The sequence below is a fragment of the Electrophorus electricus genome, chromosome 5, assembly GCF_041902795.1.
Source record: "Electrophorus electricus isolate QZ-2024a chromosome 5, ASM4190279v1, whole genome shotgun sequence".
In the NCBI taxonomy this organism is placed as follows: domain Eukaryota; kingdom Metazoa; phylum Chordata; class Actinopteri; order Gymnotiformes; family Gymnotidae; genus Electrophorus; species Electrophorus electricus.
In genome coordinates, this window is record NC_137501.1 from 8,690,451 (window position 1) to 8,709,531 (window position 19,081).

The 19,081-nt window shown below is 41.5% G+C and overlaps 1 protein-coding gene across 3 annotated transcripts in view; it reads left to right on the plus strand.

Moving 5' to 3' along the window:
- The first annotated feature begins 11,371 nt into the window (after window positions 1-11,371).
- The window catches only part of adamts3 (ADAM metallopeptidase with thrombospondin type 1 motif, 3), a 76,947-nt gene continuing 69,237 nt past the window's right edge, over window positions 11,372-19,081 (plus strand). For all 3 annotated transcript variants that reach the window (XM_027028514.3, XM_081714117.1, XM_081714118.1), the window contains exons 1-3: window positions 11,372-11,760; window positions 12,292-12,313; window positions 14,209-14,606. In XM_027028514.3, coding sequence (XP_026884315.2) covers window positions 11,695-11,760; window positions 12,292-12,313; window positions 14,209-14,606 — 486 coding nt within the window. In that variant the 5' untranslated portion in view covers window positions 11,372-11,694. The remainder of the gene's footprint in view (window positions 11,761-12,291; window positions 12,314-14,208; window positions 14,607-19,081) is intronic.

Consider the following 19,081-nt stretch of genomic DNA (forward strand, 5'->3'; position numbering starts at 1 on the left):
GCCACTCCAAACCTTTCCAATCTTGGGCCATGCTGCTTGTGGAGGGAATTTATTTTGGCAAGACCTAAAATAAAGCACTTCAATAGTCCCCAAGCCTGGCAGGCATCCCTGTCATATTCTCTAATTTCTTCACCTAGGATTAGGATTACGTTTCAAGGCGTACACTGTTGAGATGTTGGCTGCTCATATCAGCCAAACAGTGACTTGGTAGTGGGAATGACATCTTGGTGGCTCAGAGCTATGATTAAATCATTTCTCCTATTTCACAGGTGTAACATTTAATGGATGTTGCCTGGGTAACACAGGTCATTTGGTCCATTCACAGCAGAGTTGTGACAATCCTATAGACTCAAATATAGAGACTGGCTGAAACAATAAACCAAAAATGCTTAACTCTGACAATTTGCCCTGATGATTGACCCCAAAAAGACACACTAAAAACAGTAATGCCAGCATGTTCAAAGTTTACTTACTTGCCCTAAGAATAAATATGACTCCAGATGTTCATTGCTGGCAGTCTAACAAATGGTGCGAGTGGTGTTTGATTTGTGCAAGGTGGGAGGATTAATATATTTGTATTACAACAAAATAGGTTATTTTAGATCACTTTACTTAGTGACTAAGTAAAAACATATTTTGGTTTAAGACTACAACTTTATTACCAGCAAGAAGATTTGATGGTCATTGCAAGCCTTGAACTAACCTTGTCTAACCTGCATTTAAAGATAGTGATACATTATTGCCTTTTTTTTTTATTTGGAGAAGCTTGAGTTAGAAACTGATTTCTAACCAACTAGAAATATGTTACAGGCCAAATTCAAGAGCCCAACCCTGTCTAAAACTGCTTTTATAGTTTTGATCACATCCAGACCTATAGTTGGTAACAATGGAAAGGCATGGTAATAACAGAGTGAGAAGTAAAGTCATGAATTGTGTTTTAAATTGTTTTGTCCTTCAGCAACAATTACTTAATATTTCAAATACTATGTTGGCACTCTTGAAAAAGTAAGAAACAAACAAAAACCCAACTAGAACATATCAATAATATACCAAACTGTGAATGTGTCAACATTTCTGGTGCTTGCTGTCTCCAGAGATTAGTACTGGGCTTTGATCTTGGCCTGTTTTAAAGATGAACGAAAAGAGGGAATCTGGGAAGAACATGGGTATTTCAGAAAGGTTTGAACAATATGGATTTTGTGTCATCATGAATGCATCTTCAGGATTTGATACTAGTTCATTCATATTAGAAGCACTCCAGAAAAATTATTAAATGCCTGGTAAAGGCTTGGTAAAAGCAGAGTCTAGCATGGTCTGAACTAAAATGCCTCAGTGATTCTTCACTGTGTCTATTCCTCTATAGTACATTTTGTACTATATAAAGGCAGGGAGTGAAGCAGGGAAACAGGCACGGTGTCCACTTGAACCTGGGGCCACCCAAAGGATAGATGACACCCTGCCTCTCCAATCCTGGGCGTGGTGATCCTGCGTTTCCTTCCAGACCCCTGCCTACTTTAGACTACCCCATACATGGCAGCTAATGGGTATGAAGCTGGTCCTTTCCATATGTTGACAGGACCCTTTCTGTTGGATGAGGCCTCCTTCCAATGTGGCTCTGTCAGACGAAGCCCCTCTGGCTGAGCGGGACCAGAATGCTAACCCTACACAGCTGCCAGGGTAGGTGTTTCAACCTACCCTGCCCACAAATGCTAGTTACGTCAATTGAAACCTGTTGTCAATAGCAACTCCCATGTCCTGTGCCAAAAAACACACATACTAGGTTATCTGTTCCCTGGGAACCCCGCTGGACTGAGTGGCATGCCCACACTACAATCCAGCAAGAAACAGTCAGCCCCTAACCCACAGGACCTAGGGATCACCTACAACCCCCCTGCCCCCCCCCCCCCCCCCTGCTGAGTAATTCAGGAGGAACCCCTCCCCAATTATACCACTGCAGTGTAGGGGTATGGCTCAGGCATTGGCTCGTCTGTCTCAGTCAGCTCCAGGACTCAGCTACACCAGAAACAAAAACCAAATCAAATCACATCACCAAACACTTACAACCAAACAGCTATTACTACTCAATTAACACTACCAACACAGACATGGCTATGACATATCACTTAATGACAACACAACTAAGCAATTCCCATAGACACCATCTTGCATACATACAAAGATCACATAACCTAATACAACTCACAGAAAAACACTATGTTTAACACGTGACAGAAAACAGCACAGTTATCAACTCAACACCAGCACAACATAGTTCTTACACATCACATAGAAACATGATGAGTAAACACAGAGCAGTTATCACAATAACCACCAACGTCGCAAAACCACAACACGTTTTGTCCAAAAGTGGTGCCACCCCTTCTGCTACACCTCAGGGCCTGGTCCAAAATCACTCAGCAGAACACCAACCCAGTAGGGAGTCTTTGGGAAGACTGCACTGTCATCTTACTTGGTTGCCGAGTCCACTGAAACGAGAGATACATAGAGACAGAACAACAGCGAAACAGCGAGAGAGAGAGCGAGAGAGAGAGAGAGAGAAAGAGAGAGAGAGAAAGAGAGAGAGAGAGAGAGAGAAGACAAACACGGGCACACACAGAAAATGGGAAAACAAAACAAATGGGAGACTGCTGCTTCCAAAAGTGGATGGTAATTCTGCCATAGAACATGGCTAATAAAAGAAAGAGAGAAGCAAATGCAAGTCTCCAACTGAGGTATTTAATGACATGAACGAAACCGAACATAAAAGTGCACTAATGTGAACAAACGAGCCAAAACAATAATGACCGAAACTGGTCATACAAACTAAAACAGGCTTAAATACAGACAACATAATTACAGTAACCCCCAGGTTGTATGGCTACTATTAACCAAACACACCACCTGAGGAAGGCGTGGACATACTTAAGTATCACGTTTCCAGTTAATAGGCTTAGGAAATAAAATTCTCTTAATGGCAGTTCCATTGTTTCCATTGCTTCTTTATTGGAACTGAACTGATTTTTATGTGACCAAACTTCCATTACTAGCACAGCTAGCTGTATCTTTTGAACAGAAATCATGGTCCTGATTGGTTAATCCTGTTTCTCAACATGGCAGTTGTTAGCCAATAAAATGTGTTTATGCAAACTAAGGAATGTTTGTGGCTTTGAACTTTTATGAACATCATTATAGCAAAATTACAGCAGAAAAAACAGTACAGTATCAGCTGCACTGTATGTGTGTTTTTGTACAGTATGAGCTGCACTGTATGTGTTTGTTGTAATGCCCCCATCATTAAACAGTTAGAACTATCATAAAATATTACAGGAGAAGCAGGGTTCCTACCCCCAACCCCACTCTCAGCTATGCCAGTAGCTACCAGTCTTCACAGACCTGTTCAACAAATCAATGAACCTCTGGTCTGTCCGCAGTATCTTCAAACCCTCAATAATCTACTCAGTCTTTAAAAAAGATTAAGATTACAGGTTTAAAGGACTACAGGCTCTGACTTCTGTAGTCATAAAGGTCTTTGAGCAACTTGTCCTAGCCTTTGTGAGAGCTATTTCAGAGCCTTTGCTGGATCCCCTGCAGTTGCCATACAGATCTGTTGATGACACAACCCTGACCCTGCACTTCATGCAAAACTATGACAGCACTCCAGGTACATATACAATGTTGTCCCACTACTGCAATTTAAACTACTGCAATTTAAACTCACCCAGCTGTCTGTGCCAGATTCCATCTGTCATAGATTTCCTGACAAACAGGGGACAGCAGGTGTGGCTGGGAAAACAAATCAGACCCCACAACCTTCAGTACTGGTGTACCTCAAGGCTGTGTGCTCTCGCCTTCTGTTTAGTCTTTATACCAACAACTGGCCAAAGGCCTGTAAAGATTTTAAAGTGGTTGGCCTCATAACCAATGGTCACGAGTCTATCTACAGAAAGGAAGTCAAACAGCTGGAGTCCTCATGCAGTTCCAAACAAATTCCAAACACCCAATGTTTAAATGCCTAAAGACTGTTGAGATGACTGTAGACTTTAGATGGAGTGCCCCCTCAACATCAAACGCTCTGTGGTTCTGAATGTGTGGTTTTGACTCTGTGGTTTTGACTCTAGAGTCATTCAAGTTACTGGGCATCACAATATGCAGGCACCTGAGGTGTGTGGGGATCATCTAAAGTACAGCAGAGGATGTTCTTGCTAAGGTATTTGAAGCCTGCCACAGGCTCTAATGACCTAGTTCTGCAATCACCAAGTTCAACTCACATCCTCCATAACCGTTTAATTTGGTTCCTCCACCTCAGAGGAATGGGGAAAACTAATGCAAAATCGAAACTAGAGATTATTTTGTAATTTATGTAAATGTAATACAATTTGCCACTGTAATATATGTAAATATAATGTAATTTGCCACTGCTTTGCACTACTCAAATGAATCAATACCATTCCATCTAGATTAATATCTACATACAAAAGGACATTTCACACAGTAATACTCTGTTCTACTATACCTCTATTTTGAAATTTTTCTTATTTTACTTGACTCTATTCTGTATACTCATTGTATATCTAGACATAGTCCAGTGTGTAAGGCTGTTTGGCATGTTACATGTGCACTCACCAAGTCAAATTCCTCATACATATAACATACTGGGCAAATAAAACTGATTCTCATTCTAAGCAGCAGGGACCAAGAAGCATTTGCAGTGAGCAATAAATGAATATAACTGTGTAGGAAGACAAGTCAAATCATTAACAAGATCTAAATCTCAATTAACATAAAATTTAATGAAGTGTAAAATATGCCTTCCAATGCAATATCTAACAATTTAAAGATTTTTAAAAATAGATGTTGCATTCTAAGTCACCCATATTCTGTCTCAAAATTCCACACGACATCTAAAATATCCTTCAGATTCAGCCTCCAGAGGGCTGGTGAAGATATTGTGTGATTGAGCCTGTTTCAACACGTGCTTTATGGGAATTTGCCCACCCATTCACACTGAACAACGAAGTCCGGGCCCTGCTGCTCCAGACCCTGCCACGGTTATTTTCTCAGTCTGGTTGTCATCTCTTCAACAAAGCGGGACATTTTTTCAAGGCCTGTAGCAGAAACAGGAGTGCAAAGTTCAAATATTGGACTTTCCTCTGGGGCTGGGGATCAGTTACAAGCCACCCGTGCCAACGTCAACAAGGCAGCTTGGTGGCAGAGGACACCTCCGTCTCGTCTACGGTATGCTGCTGAGATGCCACTATGTTCAAGAGGGAGACAGAAAGGATGGAGTGAAACCCTCCCCATCTTCCATGTAACTGAGCAAGGAATGGCCGCTGTACTTCATAACCTACCACAGATGCGTGTTAAATGGGTCTGTACCACGTTTTCTGTCTGCTGTTCTCTGCGCGGTCATGGTCGAAAGCGAAAGTTACAATTTGGTGGAGAAATATAAGTCATGAGTTGGATTAGTCTCATGTTAAGTAGGTGAATCTGGGATGTTATTATTATTATAGCATCTTTCTCAGACTCAACTAACTGTGTTACAGACAGTTATGAGCTTTTACAAACACTCATACACCAATGAGAAGTGGCAGCCAATTTGTGTCCAACATACTCTCTATCAGAAACCACAGCCCCCTGGGGGATGGCACTAGGTGTAGGGGATGGGGAGGAGGTTAAGACCAGGACAGAGCACCAACCATCACTGGGCATACACATGCCCGCCCACACACACACACACACACACACACACACACACACACAGGACAAATTAGAATATCCAATCAACCTAATGCTTCATGTCAGCATTGTCATCATTTTGCAATGGAGAGAGAATTATGGTAAGCTCAAGCTGATGTAAGTGCACAGACATGTTTCTTCCCAGTTGCAGCCCCAAAATACTGTTTGCTGTAAATATACAACAAAATACCAGATAGTGCTGAGTAGCAAGACTATTTCTATGACAAATGTCTGTAATAAACAAAACCTCCCCTGACACATTAAGTCTAAGACTAGTAGAAAGCACATTCAAACTACGCTTATCCCATGCCAAATTTTTGTAATAGTCCTAGACTAGTTCAAGCATGCATCAGAAATAATGTTTGGCTGCAAGGGGTACGGCAGATAGTGTTATGTAATCACAAATTTCAAATGGCCTATTCCAATTACACCACAAATTAAGAGACCTGTTCACAGTCATGAAACTGAAGAGCTGCCATATTGCAGTTCATTCCACCTCCATATCTGCATGTAGCAGCCAAATGGCTGTGTAGCATTTTGCACCAGAGCCGTTTCCCTACATCGATAGTAATGGCTGGAGCTTCAGAAGCATTATAAGATTAGGCTGTTTGACTCAGGTGGAATCAGATGGGCTGACTGTGAGAGACATAGCTAAACAAATGCCAGTGGACTTACCAAGGAGAAACAGTGGCTTGTGGGAAACAGAGGCTTTTTTCTCTTTCACCTCCCCTGCCCTTGTCTGTCATGCTGTTTCCAAAAGGGTGCTGTGCACCAGGCTCCCCTGACAAGGCTCTAGATGGAGCTTTTGGCAGGTTGATATAAAGTGCGGAGTGCCCCCTACTGGGGTACAAGAGCAATTTCCATTTAAACTCTAAGATGCATTTAAGCTTTAAATCTCCATTTAAGTGTCCATTTAAGTACAGTCAAGTGGTGGTTCGCAGTCAAAAACTTACTGAACCTTACAAATCTTTCAGTTGAGTGAACTGGCATACACAATTACATGGGTGGTGCTCTTCTGTGGACTTTTAAAATGAACCTGACACTGCTAAAATAAGGCATGTGATTTAAAATGAAATAACTTCAGGAATCTTATACATTTTAGTTTAAAGGGGAAAAGGGTGGAAAAAATCAGATGCACCACGCAATATGCAGAAATATTTGCAACATAATCTGTTTCAAAATAGGCATTGTGTGTGTCATACATATCATGCCAGGTATGCCAGGTACACATGATATCTCTATTTGTCAACAGTGGTATTCCGAGTGGTGTTCCACTGTAGTGGGTGTTATAATGCTTCCATTAATTGACTCTGCTTGTATAATTTTGTTTAGGCTTATACAGATTTTTAATAAATTCAGACAAATTCATCATTTAATCTAAACAAACCTTTGCTACTCACTTACTCTGCACATAGATAGAAACACGTCTTTCCAGCGAACAACCAAAGTAGTAATTTTTCGGTCCTCCGGAGCAGAATGTTGTTAATCTGTAATTTGAATCTCTGCCTTCACTGCATTGCAAACCTGCATAAATAATGACTCACGGACTGCTGTGCTTAAATGCATGTGCATGTGTGAAGGTGGGCCACTTTGGTGGCTTTCTATCTGAAATGTTCCTGGCTTCCATCATGGCTGCATGGTCTGGAAAGTGGGCTTTCCTCCTAGAAGTAGCTGCTCCAAAAGGTTAACTGTCTGGAGCTTGTCTGGATGTATCAACGAGTTTTGGAGACCCTTTTTAAAAAGGTGGCTAGTAAGAATGGCCAAGGTCATGAAGCTGACTTGTGCGAAGTATGAAATGCTGTATAATTGCTTCTTAGAGTCGGTGGAAGCAGCGGACAAAATCTCTCTCTCACAGATTAAAATATGTTTCTTTCTGTTAATTAAGTTCCTCTCATGAGTGTGCTGAGTCATCTAATTTGCATGCTGTTGTAAGCTTGCACACCAATGAATGAGCGTCAAGAGAAGTCAGAGACGCACTGGAAACAGAAGATACTGGTCTTCTGTAAATTAACTGTAAGTTTTAATGTAGTGCTCTCTGGTATACATATGCACACACATACACACACCACCCACACACATGCCTTGCAAACGCCAGAAAATCGCTGGGAAGTTGGGAAATAGAGGAAAGTTAGCATCATTGGTCACGCTGCCCCCTTTCATTCATGGCACTTGTTATGTAAAAAATAAGGAATCTTTTGAAACAGTGACCTATACTCGTTAAAGTCATTGCTCTGAGACTTTGGAATTCCATTTAAGTAGGTCACTTTTCCCTTTTTTATAGGCTGTTACTGTTTTCTTTGGCCTACTGAAAAAAAAAACATCATCCAAGCTTCCTTTTGACTGTTAATATTTTTAGAGCACCCACTGAGTTACTAAAAGGTGCATTATGCGCTTTTAACACACAGTGGATAAGGAGTTTTGGTTTTGGTCCAATTCCAAATGTGTCAGGAAAAGTGTACCTGCTGACTCTGCATGGACTGCTCAGTAAAATTTTACACATGGCAGTCATCAGGTCTCTTGCAATTAAAGCCATCTAATTTCTGCTGCTTCATAGAAAAAGCTTTTTTTTCCATGCGAAGTAACAGAAACCCTCTCCACTATTCTAGAAAACCTCTCCACTAGCTTGTCTTTGCACCTTTGTCTTTTTTTTTTTTCTAAAATAACACCATTTATGTGTATTCACGCTTGTGTAATGGTCGCAGATAAAACCAAAGAATAAATAACAAAGGCTCGAGAAGGTGCTCGAAAAGGTCTTTTTTATTTTATATGGCAATGATGTGTTAAATTATGTCAAACTGTGTCACTCTTCTCCTTTCAGAGGAGTCCTGCTTGTTTCCTGCAGATTTTTATAGCTGTACCTCTTTTCTCCTAGTGACGTCCACGGACGAGTTTATTCACCCTCTGCGAGGGTGGGTCACCACCAGCAAGACGTGCATTGTGACTTTGACGGGCCTTTTGCTAGCTATTGTAGTCCATGTTTTGTTTTGCTTTTTTCCCTTTCTCCTCTTTTTTTTTATTTTGTGCCCCAAACAAAAGCGGAAGTGGAGCGAGTGACCGGCACGACAATTATCTGCCTGTTTCACATCCACTGGCTTGCCCTTTGTGATGTCAGCGAGGTCAGCCATGATGCAAAGCTGCCACTGAGTGTGGTCTGACCGACACTCTCACGTACCACATGCCAACCCAAACAAAACAATGAGCTGTTGGATTGCAAGAAGTTCAAGCATCCTTTGGCACGCGCACACACACACACACACACACACACACACACACACACACACACAATATATATATATATATATATATATATATATATATATATATATATATATTGGAAACTAACAGCCTTTCAACTTTTAATATGTTGGATATTAACAATGTTGACTCTTAATGTCAACCCAGTGGCAAATTCTTCGTCTGACCACTTTACACCCTTATGAAATGTCTAACAAGAAGGGCAGGCTGGTTTGAAGGAATCACAGTTACAAAGGAGGTGCTGACGTTCCATTTTTATCCCCCAGTAAAACCTTAAGGGTCATGCTGACCTGAGAAGAGACTGATTCTCAGGACCCCTAAGCACCCCTTTTAATCAACGATAACAATACTGCTGGAATTTCATACCCACGTCTCAGCATTCTGGGGAAGTGGCCAAGCTTGTGAGTGAAAGGGAGAGCGAAACATTGGCTTCTGTGCCTAATCATCACTCCTGCAGAGGAGTTGAATGTATTTATAGAAACCCTCTTGTGAGAGCCCTGGGAAGACACAGGTCAGGATCTCTTCTGTGGCAATAAACAAAACCCAGAAAACTTTTTGTTTTCATGACCTCTCTGACTTTTAGGTAGAAATTGTGGTAGAGTGAGTGAACTTGTAGTTATTGCTGTACTTTTCAAGCAGACTCCAAACTCTGCAGCGACGGGGCTGTTAAAGAAGAGCGCAGATGTGAAATAAAAATGTGCTGAGTGCTTGCAGTGCCCCTGCAGGGCTCATTGGTGCAGAGGGAAAGAGAAATGTAACCTGGAAGGCACCAGCAGTAAGCAACACAGCACAGTGCCCTCCACAATTGGCACCCTTGAAAAGATGTGCAAAATAGCTAACAATGTCAATATCAGCTTGATCTCACACTGGACAAATTACAGAAATCTACTTCAAATCTTACTTCAAAATACATGTGACAATTACAGACACCCCTAGAAATTCACACAAACAAAATCTAATTAATTAAATCCCTGGTCATAAGCACAACCAAGTCTTTCATTGGTCCTCCATGACTTCCTGTTTCACTGGGGTATACATATAAAAATGAGGTCAAAGGCAGGCCAAAGGTCCTCAGCCATCTAACATGACGAACATCAGAAAAGACACAAACAAAACAGGAACTTCTTTACGTTCACAATTCAGGAAGCAATACCTATAAAAGTTGATATACACCTGGCTCCACTCATATGCGGCCACCTCCATGCCAAACAAACTATTTATAAAGCTCATCAGCAGAATGTCTCTGCTGATGCTGAAAGTCAATCGTCAGTGCCCAGTGTTCTCTAACTGTCACTGGCACTTGGATTGGATATAATCAGATTTTTAAAAAATTAACATGCCTGGAGCCAAGAATCAGAATGTGGGTTTGGTGTAAAGAGTCAAGGTCATGCCAAAAACAATCCATTTACAGTTGTGCAGTATTCTGCAGTATTCTGGTGGATCTGTGATACTGTGGGACTCCTTTTTAAGGGCTATAAAATCTTGTTAGAATATATGACATTATAAATACCAGGGGATTTTAGACCAAAACCTTGGTACCTCTGCCAGAAATCTAAGACTGGTTTGGAGTTGGATCCTTTAGTTACACAATGATCCAAAGTACACCTTTAGCTCCACACAAAAATGGTTCACTGACCACAGAATGAAGCTTCTGCAGTTGCCTGTGACTTAAACCCAACTGAAATCCTGTGGGGTGTGATGAAAAATACACAAGCAAAGATCAAAGATTCTGAGGAGGAATGGCCTCATATTCATTTATATTAATTTATTCATTTATAAACCCATGTCTTTTGTTGTCATTTAACCTTTTGCATTGAGATAATGGACTTCACTGGGCTGTTAAAAAAAACAACTAAAAAGTAGATACGTACCATACTGACGAATCCTACACTGGCTATGATAAGAAATAACTGCTAATAATATTAGGCTGTACAACTACCGTGTAGGCCTATAGCTTAATCAATAATAATATATTACCTAATATATTACCAAGACAATATGTAACAATAACTTCTGGGATCGTCTACTTATCCAACGAAGTCATATACTTTATGATACACATTTCTTTGTTATGCCCTTATTGACATGTAGTAGCTTCAGTGTAACAGCACTGCGATACCAATACTACGGTTTTAAAACAGGCGAATATGCAGCTAAATTCACAGAGGAAGACGAGACAGACACATGAATTACCAGACCGAGGCCGAGCCTTCACAGTTCACTTCAAAAAAGTACTTCCATGTGTTTTCTTTCTATATTCCTCCTCCTTTTTTTGCACATGTGTTTCGCTAGAAACGGGCAGATACTGACGTCACGGCAGGGTTGGTCTGTAGTTTATTAGCCAGAGCGAAGTGCCAGGTTGCAAGAGCTCAGACACGGCTCTGTCCGGTTAGCAGACGTCTCAGCTATGCTACTACCCTACTAAAGAGATGTTGTTTTAAGTTTTATTTTACCCCTAAAAACAAACAAACAAACAAACAAAAAAAAACCCAAAACATTGACTCAAGTGCTGCAACTTTGAACTCACGTAATTACTTTTTTTTAAAAACTTACTTTTAGTTGGTTGTTGCAGATTCACTGACGTTAAAGATTTTATTAGTGTACAAGTGCTGTGCTGCTCATTACTTTTTAAGGGATTATAGCACGTACTGAAACATCAGAGTGGGACTATTTCTGTTCGTGCTGAAGTTGAACTGACTCGTGATGGTTGTGCTGTCACCCAGGTTACTAATTGTAGGAGTTGTAGTAGGTTTGACTTCAGCCGCTTTGGTAAGTGAGACTTCAGACGCTTCGTTTCTACATGAAAAGTTGTGTGGAGAAAGTTAACATTGAGTGAGAAAATGTGCCATTTTGTAAGAAGATCAAGAACAACACTGTATCGATGAACCTATGGCAGTTGATCTCAGGGATTAGCATCATAGCCTAATTAATTTGGGATAAAATCCGGATTTTGTAGCCAGTACCGCTGCGTCTGTTGAATGACAATACGATTCTTTATTTGCTGTCGTATATGACAATTCAGATGTACTCAGGTCAGCGTTATTAGGAAACATTTTATTTCACAGAATGAATACACAGCTTATTGCCCTTCATAATCGATTCTTTCATGCCTAGTTCTTAGGTATGTGAAATCGAAAGTTGAACACCTGCCAGATTTCACAGGCTCTTTAACAGAGTCCCACTTTTAACTTCATTCACACGGATGGGCTCGTTTTTGTAAGATATTTTTGAAGGTTAAACCTAAACTAGGTGTATACTGAATTTTATTTGTTTAAAATCTTTATTTCTCCTTTGTTTCAGGCTGGTGAAATAAATAAAGAAGGTAAGTAAACAAGCAAACAACCTAACCAAAACAAAACACACCCCTTCCTCAAAAACCCAACAAATGCTGATTCTGTTTGCTACTTGCGTACGCTCTCAGTATGAGATTTGTTTTAGACTGCAAGGTCAGTGTAATAAACTGAACAGTGTTCTGCATGTCACCAATAGTCTGAGGAGCAAAAATTGTCCTTGTGAGATAGCCTGCATTTGATGCAACATTGTTTGTTAGATTGTGAAGTGGAGCATGAATGGTTTTACTTAATGTCAATGAGTCAACAGACAGAGCAAAAAACCCAAAAACAACAACAACAAAAAAAAACATTTACTGTATATATTTGCCTGTAAGCATAAAAATGAGGTAACTCTTTTGGTAAAAGCTAAACATGTTTGGATGCTTCCATTCATTTCCAGTTGAAGACTTAAAACAAGCAAAGAAAAGCAACTGACACCAGTACATTGTCTTTTTTGACCAGGTAATAATCAGGTAGTGAGAAATGGAAGAATAGATGATAGTTAAGATTAATAGACCAAACAACACCATGAGGGACTGCTTGCTATAGGTATAGGAAATATAAACCGTAACCAGCTAGCTAGAGCCGAGCATGCGATATATCCACTGTCAAAAATAAAACTGAAAGGTTGATGATAATTCTGGGAAGAAATTAATATTCAGTGTGGACTGTTCTGCAGATTTTTGCTAGGGTGTCTCTGATGGTTGGTTATATATATTGACCATGCCCTCAAGCACATTTGAGTTGAGGAAGCTTTTAAGTACAGTGAAAATGCACTGTAATTGGTTTTAGCTATTGTATGTGACCATAAATGAACAGTGAAACATCCTAAAAAATACCACATGGAGAAAACATTCCTAAGTTTTATGAGGAGACAGGATTCTGATGCTTGAGAAGATATTTTTTTTTAAGTTGGAATGGCCTAGTTTATGACTTTAATAGCTTTATATTTATACAGTTGAACTATGACTCATATTCCCTTTTAATATTCCAGTAAATAACTCAACGTAATTAGAGACAATCACAGCGTTTGACAGGAATTCGGATGTCCTTGTGGAAGCCTTTTTTTCTTAGTTTTTGACAGCTGGCCTGGATGTCTGAGACCAGGGAGCTCCAGTATGTTAGTTTTTTTTTTTTCTGTCAATGTGCCTAAAGCCAGATTTTTGCTGCCATTTGCATGCCATTTTGTCAAACTTACAATGCGTGTCAAACAATAACATCTGCTTTTATTTCTCACTTGGCCAATGCCAAGCAAATTACAAGGCACACGGCCTTTGGCTACAGCACCTTTTTTTTTTTTTTTTTTTTTATTTGAGATGCTTACCTGCATCCAAGCCATCATTTATCCTTTCACAAGGTAGGTCAAGTGAAGGTGGAAAATAAGACAGTTTGAGGGCTTTACACTTCCTTTCAATAATAAGTTAACCACAAATAAGCAGGTAAAAGAATATCCTCATATAAACATGTCAAATTCAGGTGAATTACTGTCCGAGTAGAAGGGGATGATCCAAATTTCTAAACTGTATTACCCTACACTGGATCCACAAAAAGCTTTTTTGTTTTCTCTCAAATTGAGTGTTATTGAGTGAGCTCTGTTGAAATATAGACTGATAGAGTAAAACATTAACGCAGATTAGTTGTGAAAGTTCTGATTCTCAGGAGAAGATCTAACCTTGGTTGCCAGCCTACCTCCTAGAGGTGTTATTTTGTCTGATCTGCCAATCAGTGTTTTTTTTAGCACCTTTTACCACCTGGTTTAGGTCACTCTGGAGCTTCTGACTGTTGCTTTGAACCTAAACTCACAGGTAGGAGGGTTGATCTCTAGGAGGAGGGTGGCTGACCACTGAACTAACAGGTGTGCTCTCCCTGTCTCCTGTCTTGTCAGACTTCTTGAAAAACCGCCTGAAGGAATATGGCCTCATCACGCCCATCAGCACTGACTCCGAGGGCCACTTCCTGTCACACCTGCTCTCGGCCAACCACAACCAGCGCACAAAACGTGACACGGCCGCCAGCTTGGAGCCGCCTGATGAGAGGCTGTTCTTTAATGTCACTGCCTTTGGCAAGGAGTTCCACCTGCGCCTTCGCCCCAACAAGAGGCTGGTGGCCCCCGGGGCCGTGGTGGAGTGGCATGGTGAATCGGAAGAGGCAGTCAGCATAGAGAACGACACTCAGACAGACAGGATCTTGAAGAGGGAGCTTCTCAGGACAGACTGCACGTTTATTGGGGACATCACTGACGTGCCCGGAGCCTCTGTGGCCATAAACAACTGCGATGGCCTGGTGAGTTTTACATTTCCCAATCTCCTGGAGGCTTCTTGTTTGACTCTGAATGTGTACGACCATTTGCTCCGTGCCCTTTGTGCATTGTCTAACCATGAACTGTTACGTCCTTTGGTGATATAAAAAATTTTGTGCTCTCACTCAAACATGTTTGAATTAATTGAATCTGGGTGGAATTCCTTGGTGATCTGATTATGATCTGCAGAATTTGTCATCCCCAATCTGTAGCAGACTTGCAAGGAACCTCCTGACTCTCTACCACTCTCTCTCTCACAAAAAATACAGACTGCAGACTCAGCTTCCTCTTTACGCAACTTATACTTCTCCTTGTAAACATTTTTTTCCACCTTGTGGGGTTGCATGGCGTATAGCTCGCTTAGTCTAGCTTCTGGCCTACAGAGATTAAACATTTCCCCATATCCTATGATGCTGGAATTTAAGGTGATGGGGTTAAAAAAGGAATATGTATGTACCTTACTCCTGACAAAATTAGTTTAAGTTATAACTATAATGAATTAAATTTAGAACTTAAAGAAGAGTTTTGGCTTGAATTGGAAATATATATACTAAGATATGGGCTTTATCTGTACCTTAATTCTCCATGTTATTAGTTTGAGTTTCAGCTTCCATGAGGAAGACCACCTGTAAACATTTCATTTGTTACTTTAAGAAGAGACTGCTGGTGGCGATACATTTTGATAAATTTGATAAATTGTTGGAGGGCACCAAACACTCAAAATGCACTGTAAAGTGAATGTCTGAGCTTTTGTGTAGGGCCAGTTCCAGCTGAAGTGTGCTGTCCCTCTGTTTGATTTAAGAAGTGGTCTGGGTTTTCATCGACTTGCTCAGGGAGATGAAAAATTGCAAGCTGTAGGTTCTTCCAGGCTGTAGACTTTCTTACACTAGATGATGTATGCCCCTGGGGAGAATGACCAGACTGATGGCAGAGTTGAGTTAACCTCGTATTGCTCCAGGATGCTGACCAAATGAGCTTTAGCCCTGAATACTCCAGAGTTTGGCCAACACAGGGGGGGAGAGCACTCTTCTTCAACTCAGATGCAGCCAGAGGTGAGGGGTGAGGGCAGGGTTTACAGCAGGTAAACTGGGACAATCCATAAGTGCTTCTAACACTATTATATTGCACCATTAATTTAGTTTACTATAAAAAAAATCATTTTCATTTAATTTACCATCTTTTCATTTGTGTAAAAGTTCTGAAATGGGCATCAAAGAAGGCCCGGAAGTGTAACTTGGTAATGATAATTTGTTACCAAGGTTGTTAAAGTGTCACACCGGGTGGAAGAAGATGGAGTGTGGGGTTATCAGAAGTTGACCTCTCCTAACCTCCAGGTTGCTTCTCTGTCTCAGGTAGCATTAGAGTGTGCAGCATTTCCAAGAAGTATTCAGTGACTGTGTGGAATAAATCAAAGCAATTTATCAATAAAAAAACCCCAAACACCTCAGTGATTTGGTGTTAAAGTAGAGCTTTTGCATTGCCAGCAAGGTACATTTAAATTTATGGCATTTGGCAGATGCTCTTATCTAGAGCGACTTGCAAAATTAGACAAACAATGGTTGAAAGATGGAGCCATTTGAACCCATTTCTGGTGGTGATTTTTTTACTTCCTCAGTGCTTTTTAAAATGACTCTTCTTACCTAAATATAGACTCTTCTCATTTTTTGACTTGTGAGTTCAAGTATAACAAAATGTACAACAAGCTGTTATGCCAAATATTTCACAGGATTTCTTTTGCAGATTTCTTAGAAGACCTTGCATAATGTATGCCATATGAGCAACGTTTCAGTGCATCTGTATCCGTGGATGATTTCATCATTCAGCCAGAGGCAGACAAGTCATTTTACGGACGCTATTAAGGCTGAAGTCAATCCAAGGGTTTGCTACTTTCCTTACATCGCCACGACCAACAAACCAACAATCCATCCTACTTCATTTTTTGGAAATCTTTCTTTGGCGCCTTGTGACACTATTGCGACCTTCATCCTCACATTATCCCAGAGCAGCGGAACAAACGGAGAGCTCTTTCAAATAGCCTTTCATGTAAAGTGGCACTCTCCGTCTTCGTTAGATGTGCGTGCTTCACTGGTATTAATTAGGGTCTGGGAGTCCTCGTGCGCAGTCTCGCCACTCAGGTCTGTGAGTCCCGTGTAGGTTGGGGGGATGGGGGTGTGTGAAGGAGGAACAGAAGGGGCCGGCTCACAGGAGAAAAGCATGTTTCAGGCCCACGAGCATTCCTTTGAAAGAAGAAAAAAAAGGAAGAGGAGGAGGTCTTCAGAATGATGCAGTTCTTCTGTTTCTTCTGTGCAAGACTGCCAGATCTAAGAGTGGCATCTGAAACAGTGTCAGAAGATGCCGACATATCAGTATAAAGTTGCAACCGGACCTGACAAACACAGTGAGGTCTGGTTATGCTGATGTCTACTAATGCACTGAGGACTATTAATCTGATATGCATTCGGACACAAGGTTAACTGCTGTGGAGCACTTACACATAGTCCTGCCTTTGCAGAAATGCTGTCAGGTGCAGGCTTCAAGAGATGCACTGCTTGCATGGCCTGGGCGTGGTCTGAGCAGAGCCAGCCAGCTCGGGCTAATTGGACTCTTCCCATATCTGGCGGCTCACTGTCTTTAATGTAGTCTGCCTTACTCTGGATCCAGGGTGCTGAGCGATGCCCCTCTCCCTCTCTTTAATGACCTGTGCCACTTCACTGGACTCCTGGCAGGGCTACACACGGGCACAGACCCAGGCGCCCCACCACCCCCATCCTCCCTTCCCCCCCTCTCCCCTCCCCTTCCCTGGCCTCCCCCGTCCACCAGGCTGCATCTTTTGTCTGGAGCTTAGCGCCTCCACCGGAGGCGACGCTCGTCAGCTGGCTATCTCACGCGCCCGCAGCCAGCGATGGTCCTCAGATCCGCGTGCTGACGTGGAGGGGCCCTCTGAACTCTGGCGCTTCCGTGGCCTGATTCATGCCTCGCATTCCTGCAGAGGCGAACAAAGGGTGCTGTGTTAAAATCGGAACTGTTTGCAGAGTCAAAAATAAGAGTTTTTGGAGGCTCCAACTGCATTTTTAGACGTTGCGTTCGAAGTCGTTATTCTGTTCACTGCGTTTTGTTGTTGCAACAGTGCTTCATTAGCTGCTGATTGTCTCCATTTGATCTCAGATGGAGCATAAATCGAGAACACTGACAGTCTCTTATGACCTGTTATGCCATGCTGCTTCTTTTCACAAAGTTCCCACAAATGTGGAGCTATGGTTCAAAGAAGTAAAGAAAAGTAAGATACAGTGTACAGGACCTGCACTGTCCTAAGCCACAGTGGTGTTGTGTAAGCTAGTGTGCTTGATTTCAAAAGGAATTGCTCTTTGCTCTCTTACTGGGCAAGGCCCTTAACCCTCAATTGCTCAAGTTGTACTCAGTCATAATTATAAGTTGCTTTGGATAAAAGCGTCAGCTAAATGCCTTAAATGTAAATGTACTGTGTGTCCAGTGCTTGGCCCAGTGCTAGCATTGATGGCCCTCACTGTAGGAGCTCAAAGATTCATATGAGTTCCTGTGGCCAGCAAGAACAGACACACTGAAAATAATTGTCTAAGAACAGATTAAAACACCCATTGGTCCTAAATGCAATGGCTAAGGCTTGCCTTAATCATGGTAATAAACTGTTTTCTGAGTACAGTTAAGAGTGCTCTCTGACTGGATACCAAAAAATACAACTGGTCTAAAAACCTGTGCTAAAATACTTAAAACCTCTAGACAGGGATCTATATGAGTATGCACTTTATTTGTATCTGCTTTATTGTAAGGATACTCTGCAGTTTTGCATGACACTACTACTGAGGGCTTGAACGCGTGAATAAATTGCCAAGGAGTGCCGTTATTTGGCATGGTGGCACAGTGGTTAGTATTGCTGCCTCAGAGCTATAATGACCCAGCCTTGGTGGAGCGTGCACATTCTACCTGTGCCTGTGTTTCCAAAGACGTGTGTTAGGTTGATTGGTGTCTCTAATTTGGCCTGGTGTGTGTGTGTGTGTGTGTGTGTGTGTGTGTGTGTGTGTGTGTATCAGTGAGAAAGAGAGAGGGAGAGAGAGAGAGAGAGTGCACGTGTGAGTGTGAGTGTATGCGTGTGCGTGTGTGCGGTCATGTGCCCTGTGATGCATTACCGCTCTGTCTAGGATTGGTCCCTGCCTTGGCGCCCTGTTCTGCTGAGATAGGCTCCACCTCCCCATGACCCTGACTTGGGTTAAGTGGTTTAGGGTGTATGTGTATGTTTGGATAGTGTTTTTATTAAAGTGCTCTTTATGAGGTTTCAGATAGAGAATGAGAATGTAGTTCCAGCTATAGGCTAGTGTATTGCTGATTGTGTTTACTGCACTTTTAATTCAAGTTTTCAGTCAGCAACCCTTCCCAGTGTCCGAACCTTGTGAACTCTTTATTTTTTTATATAAAGCAGTACCAC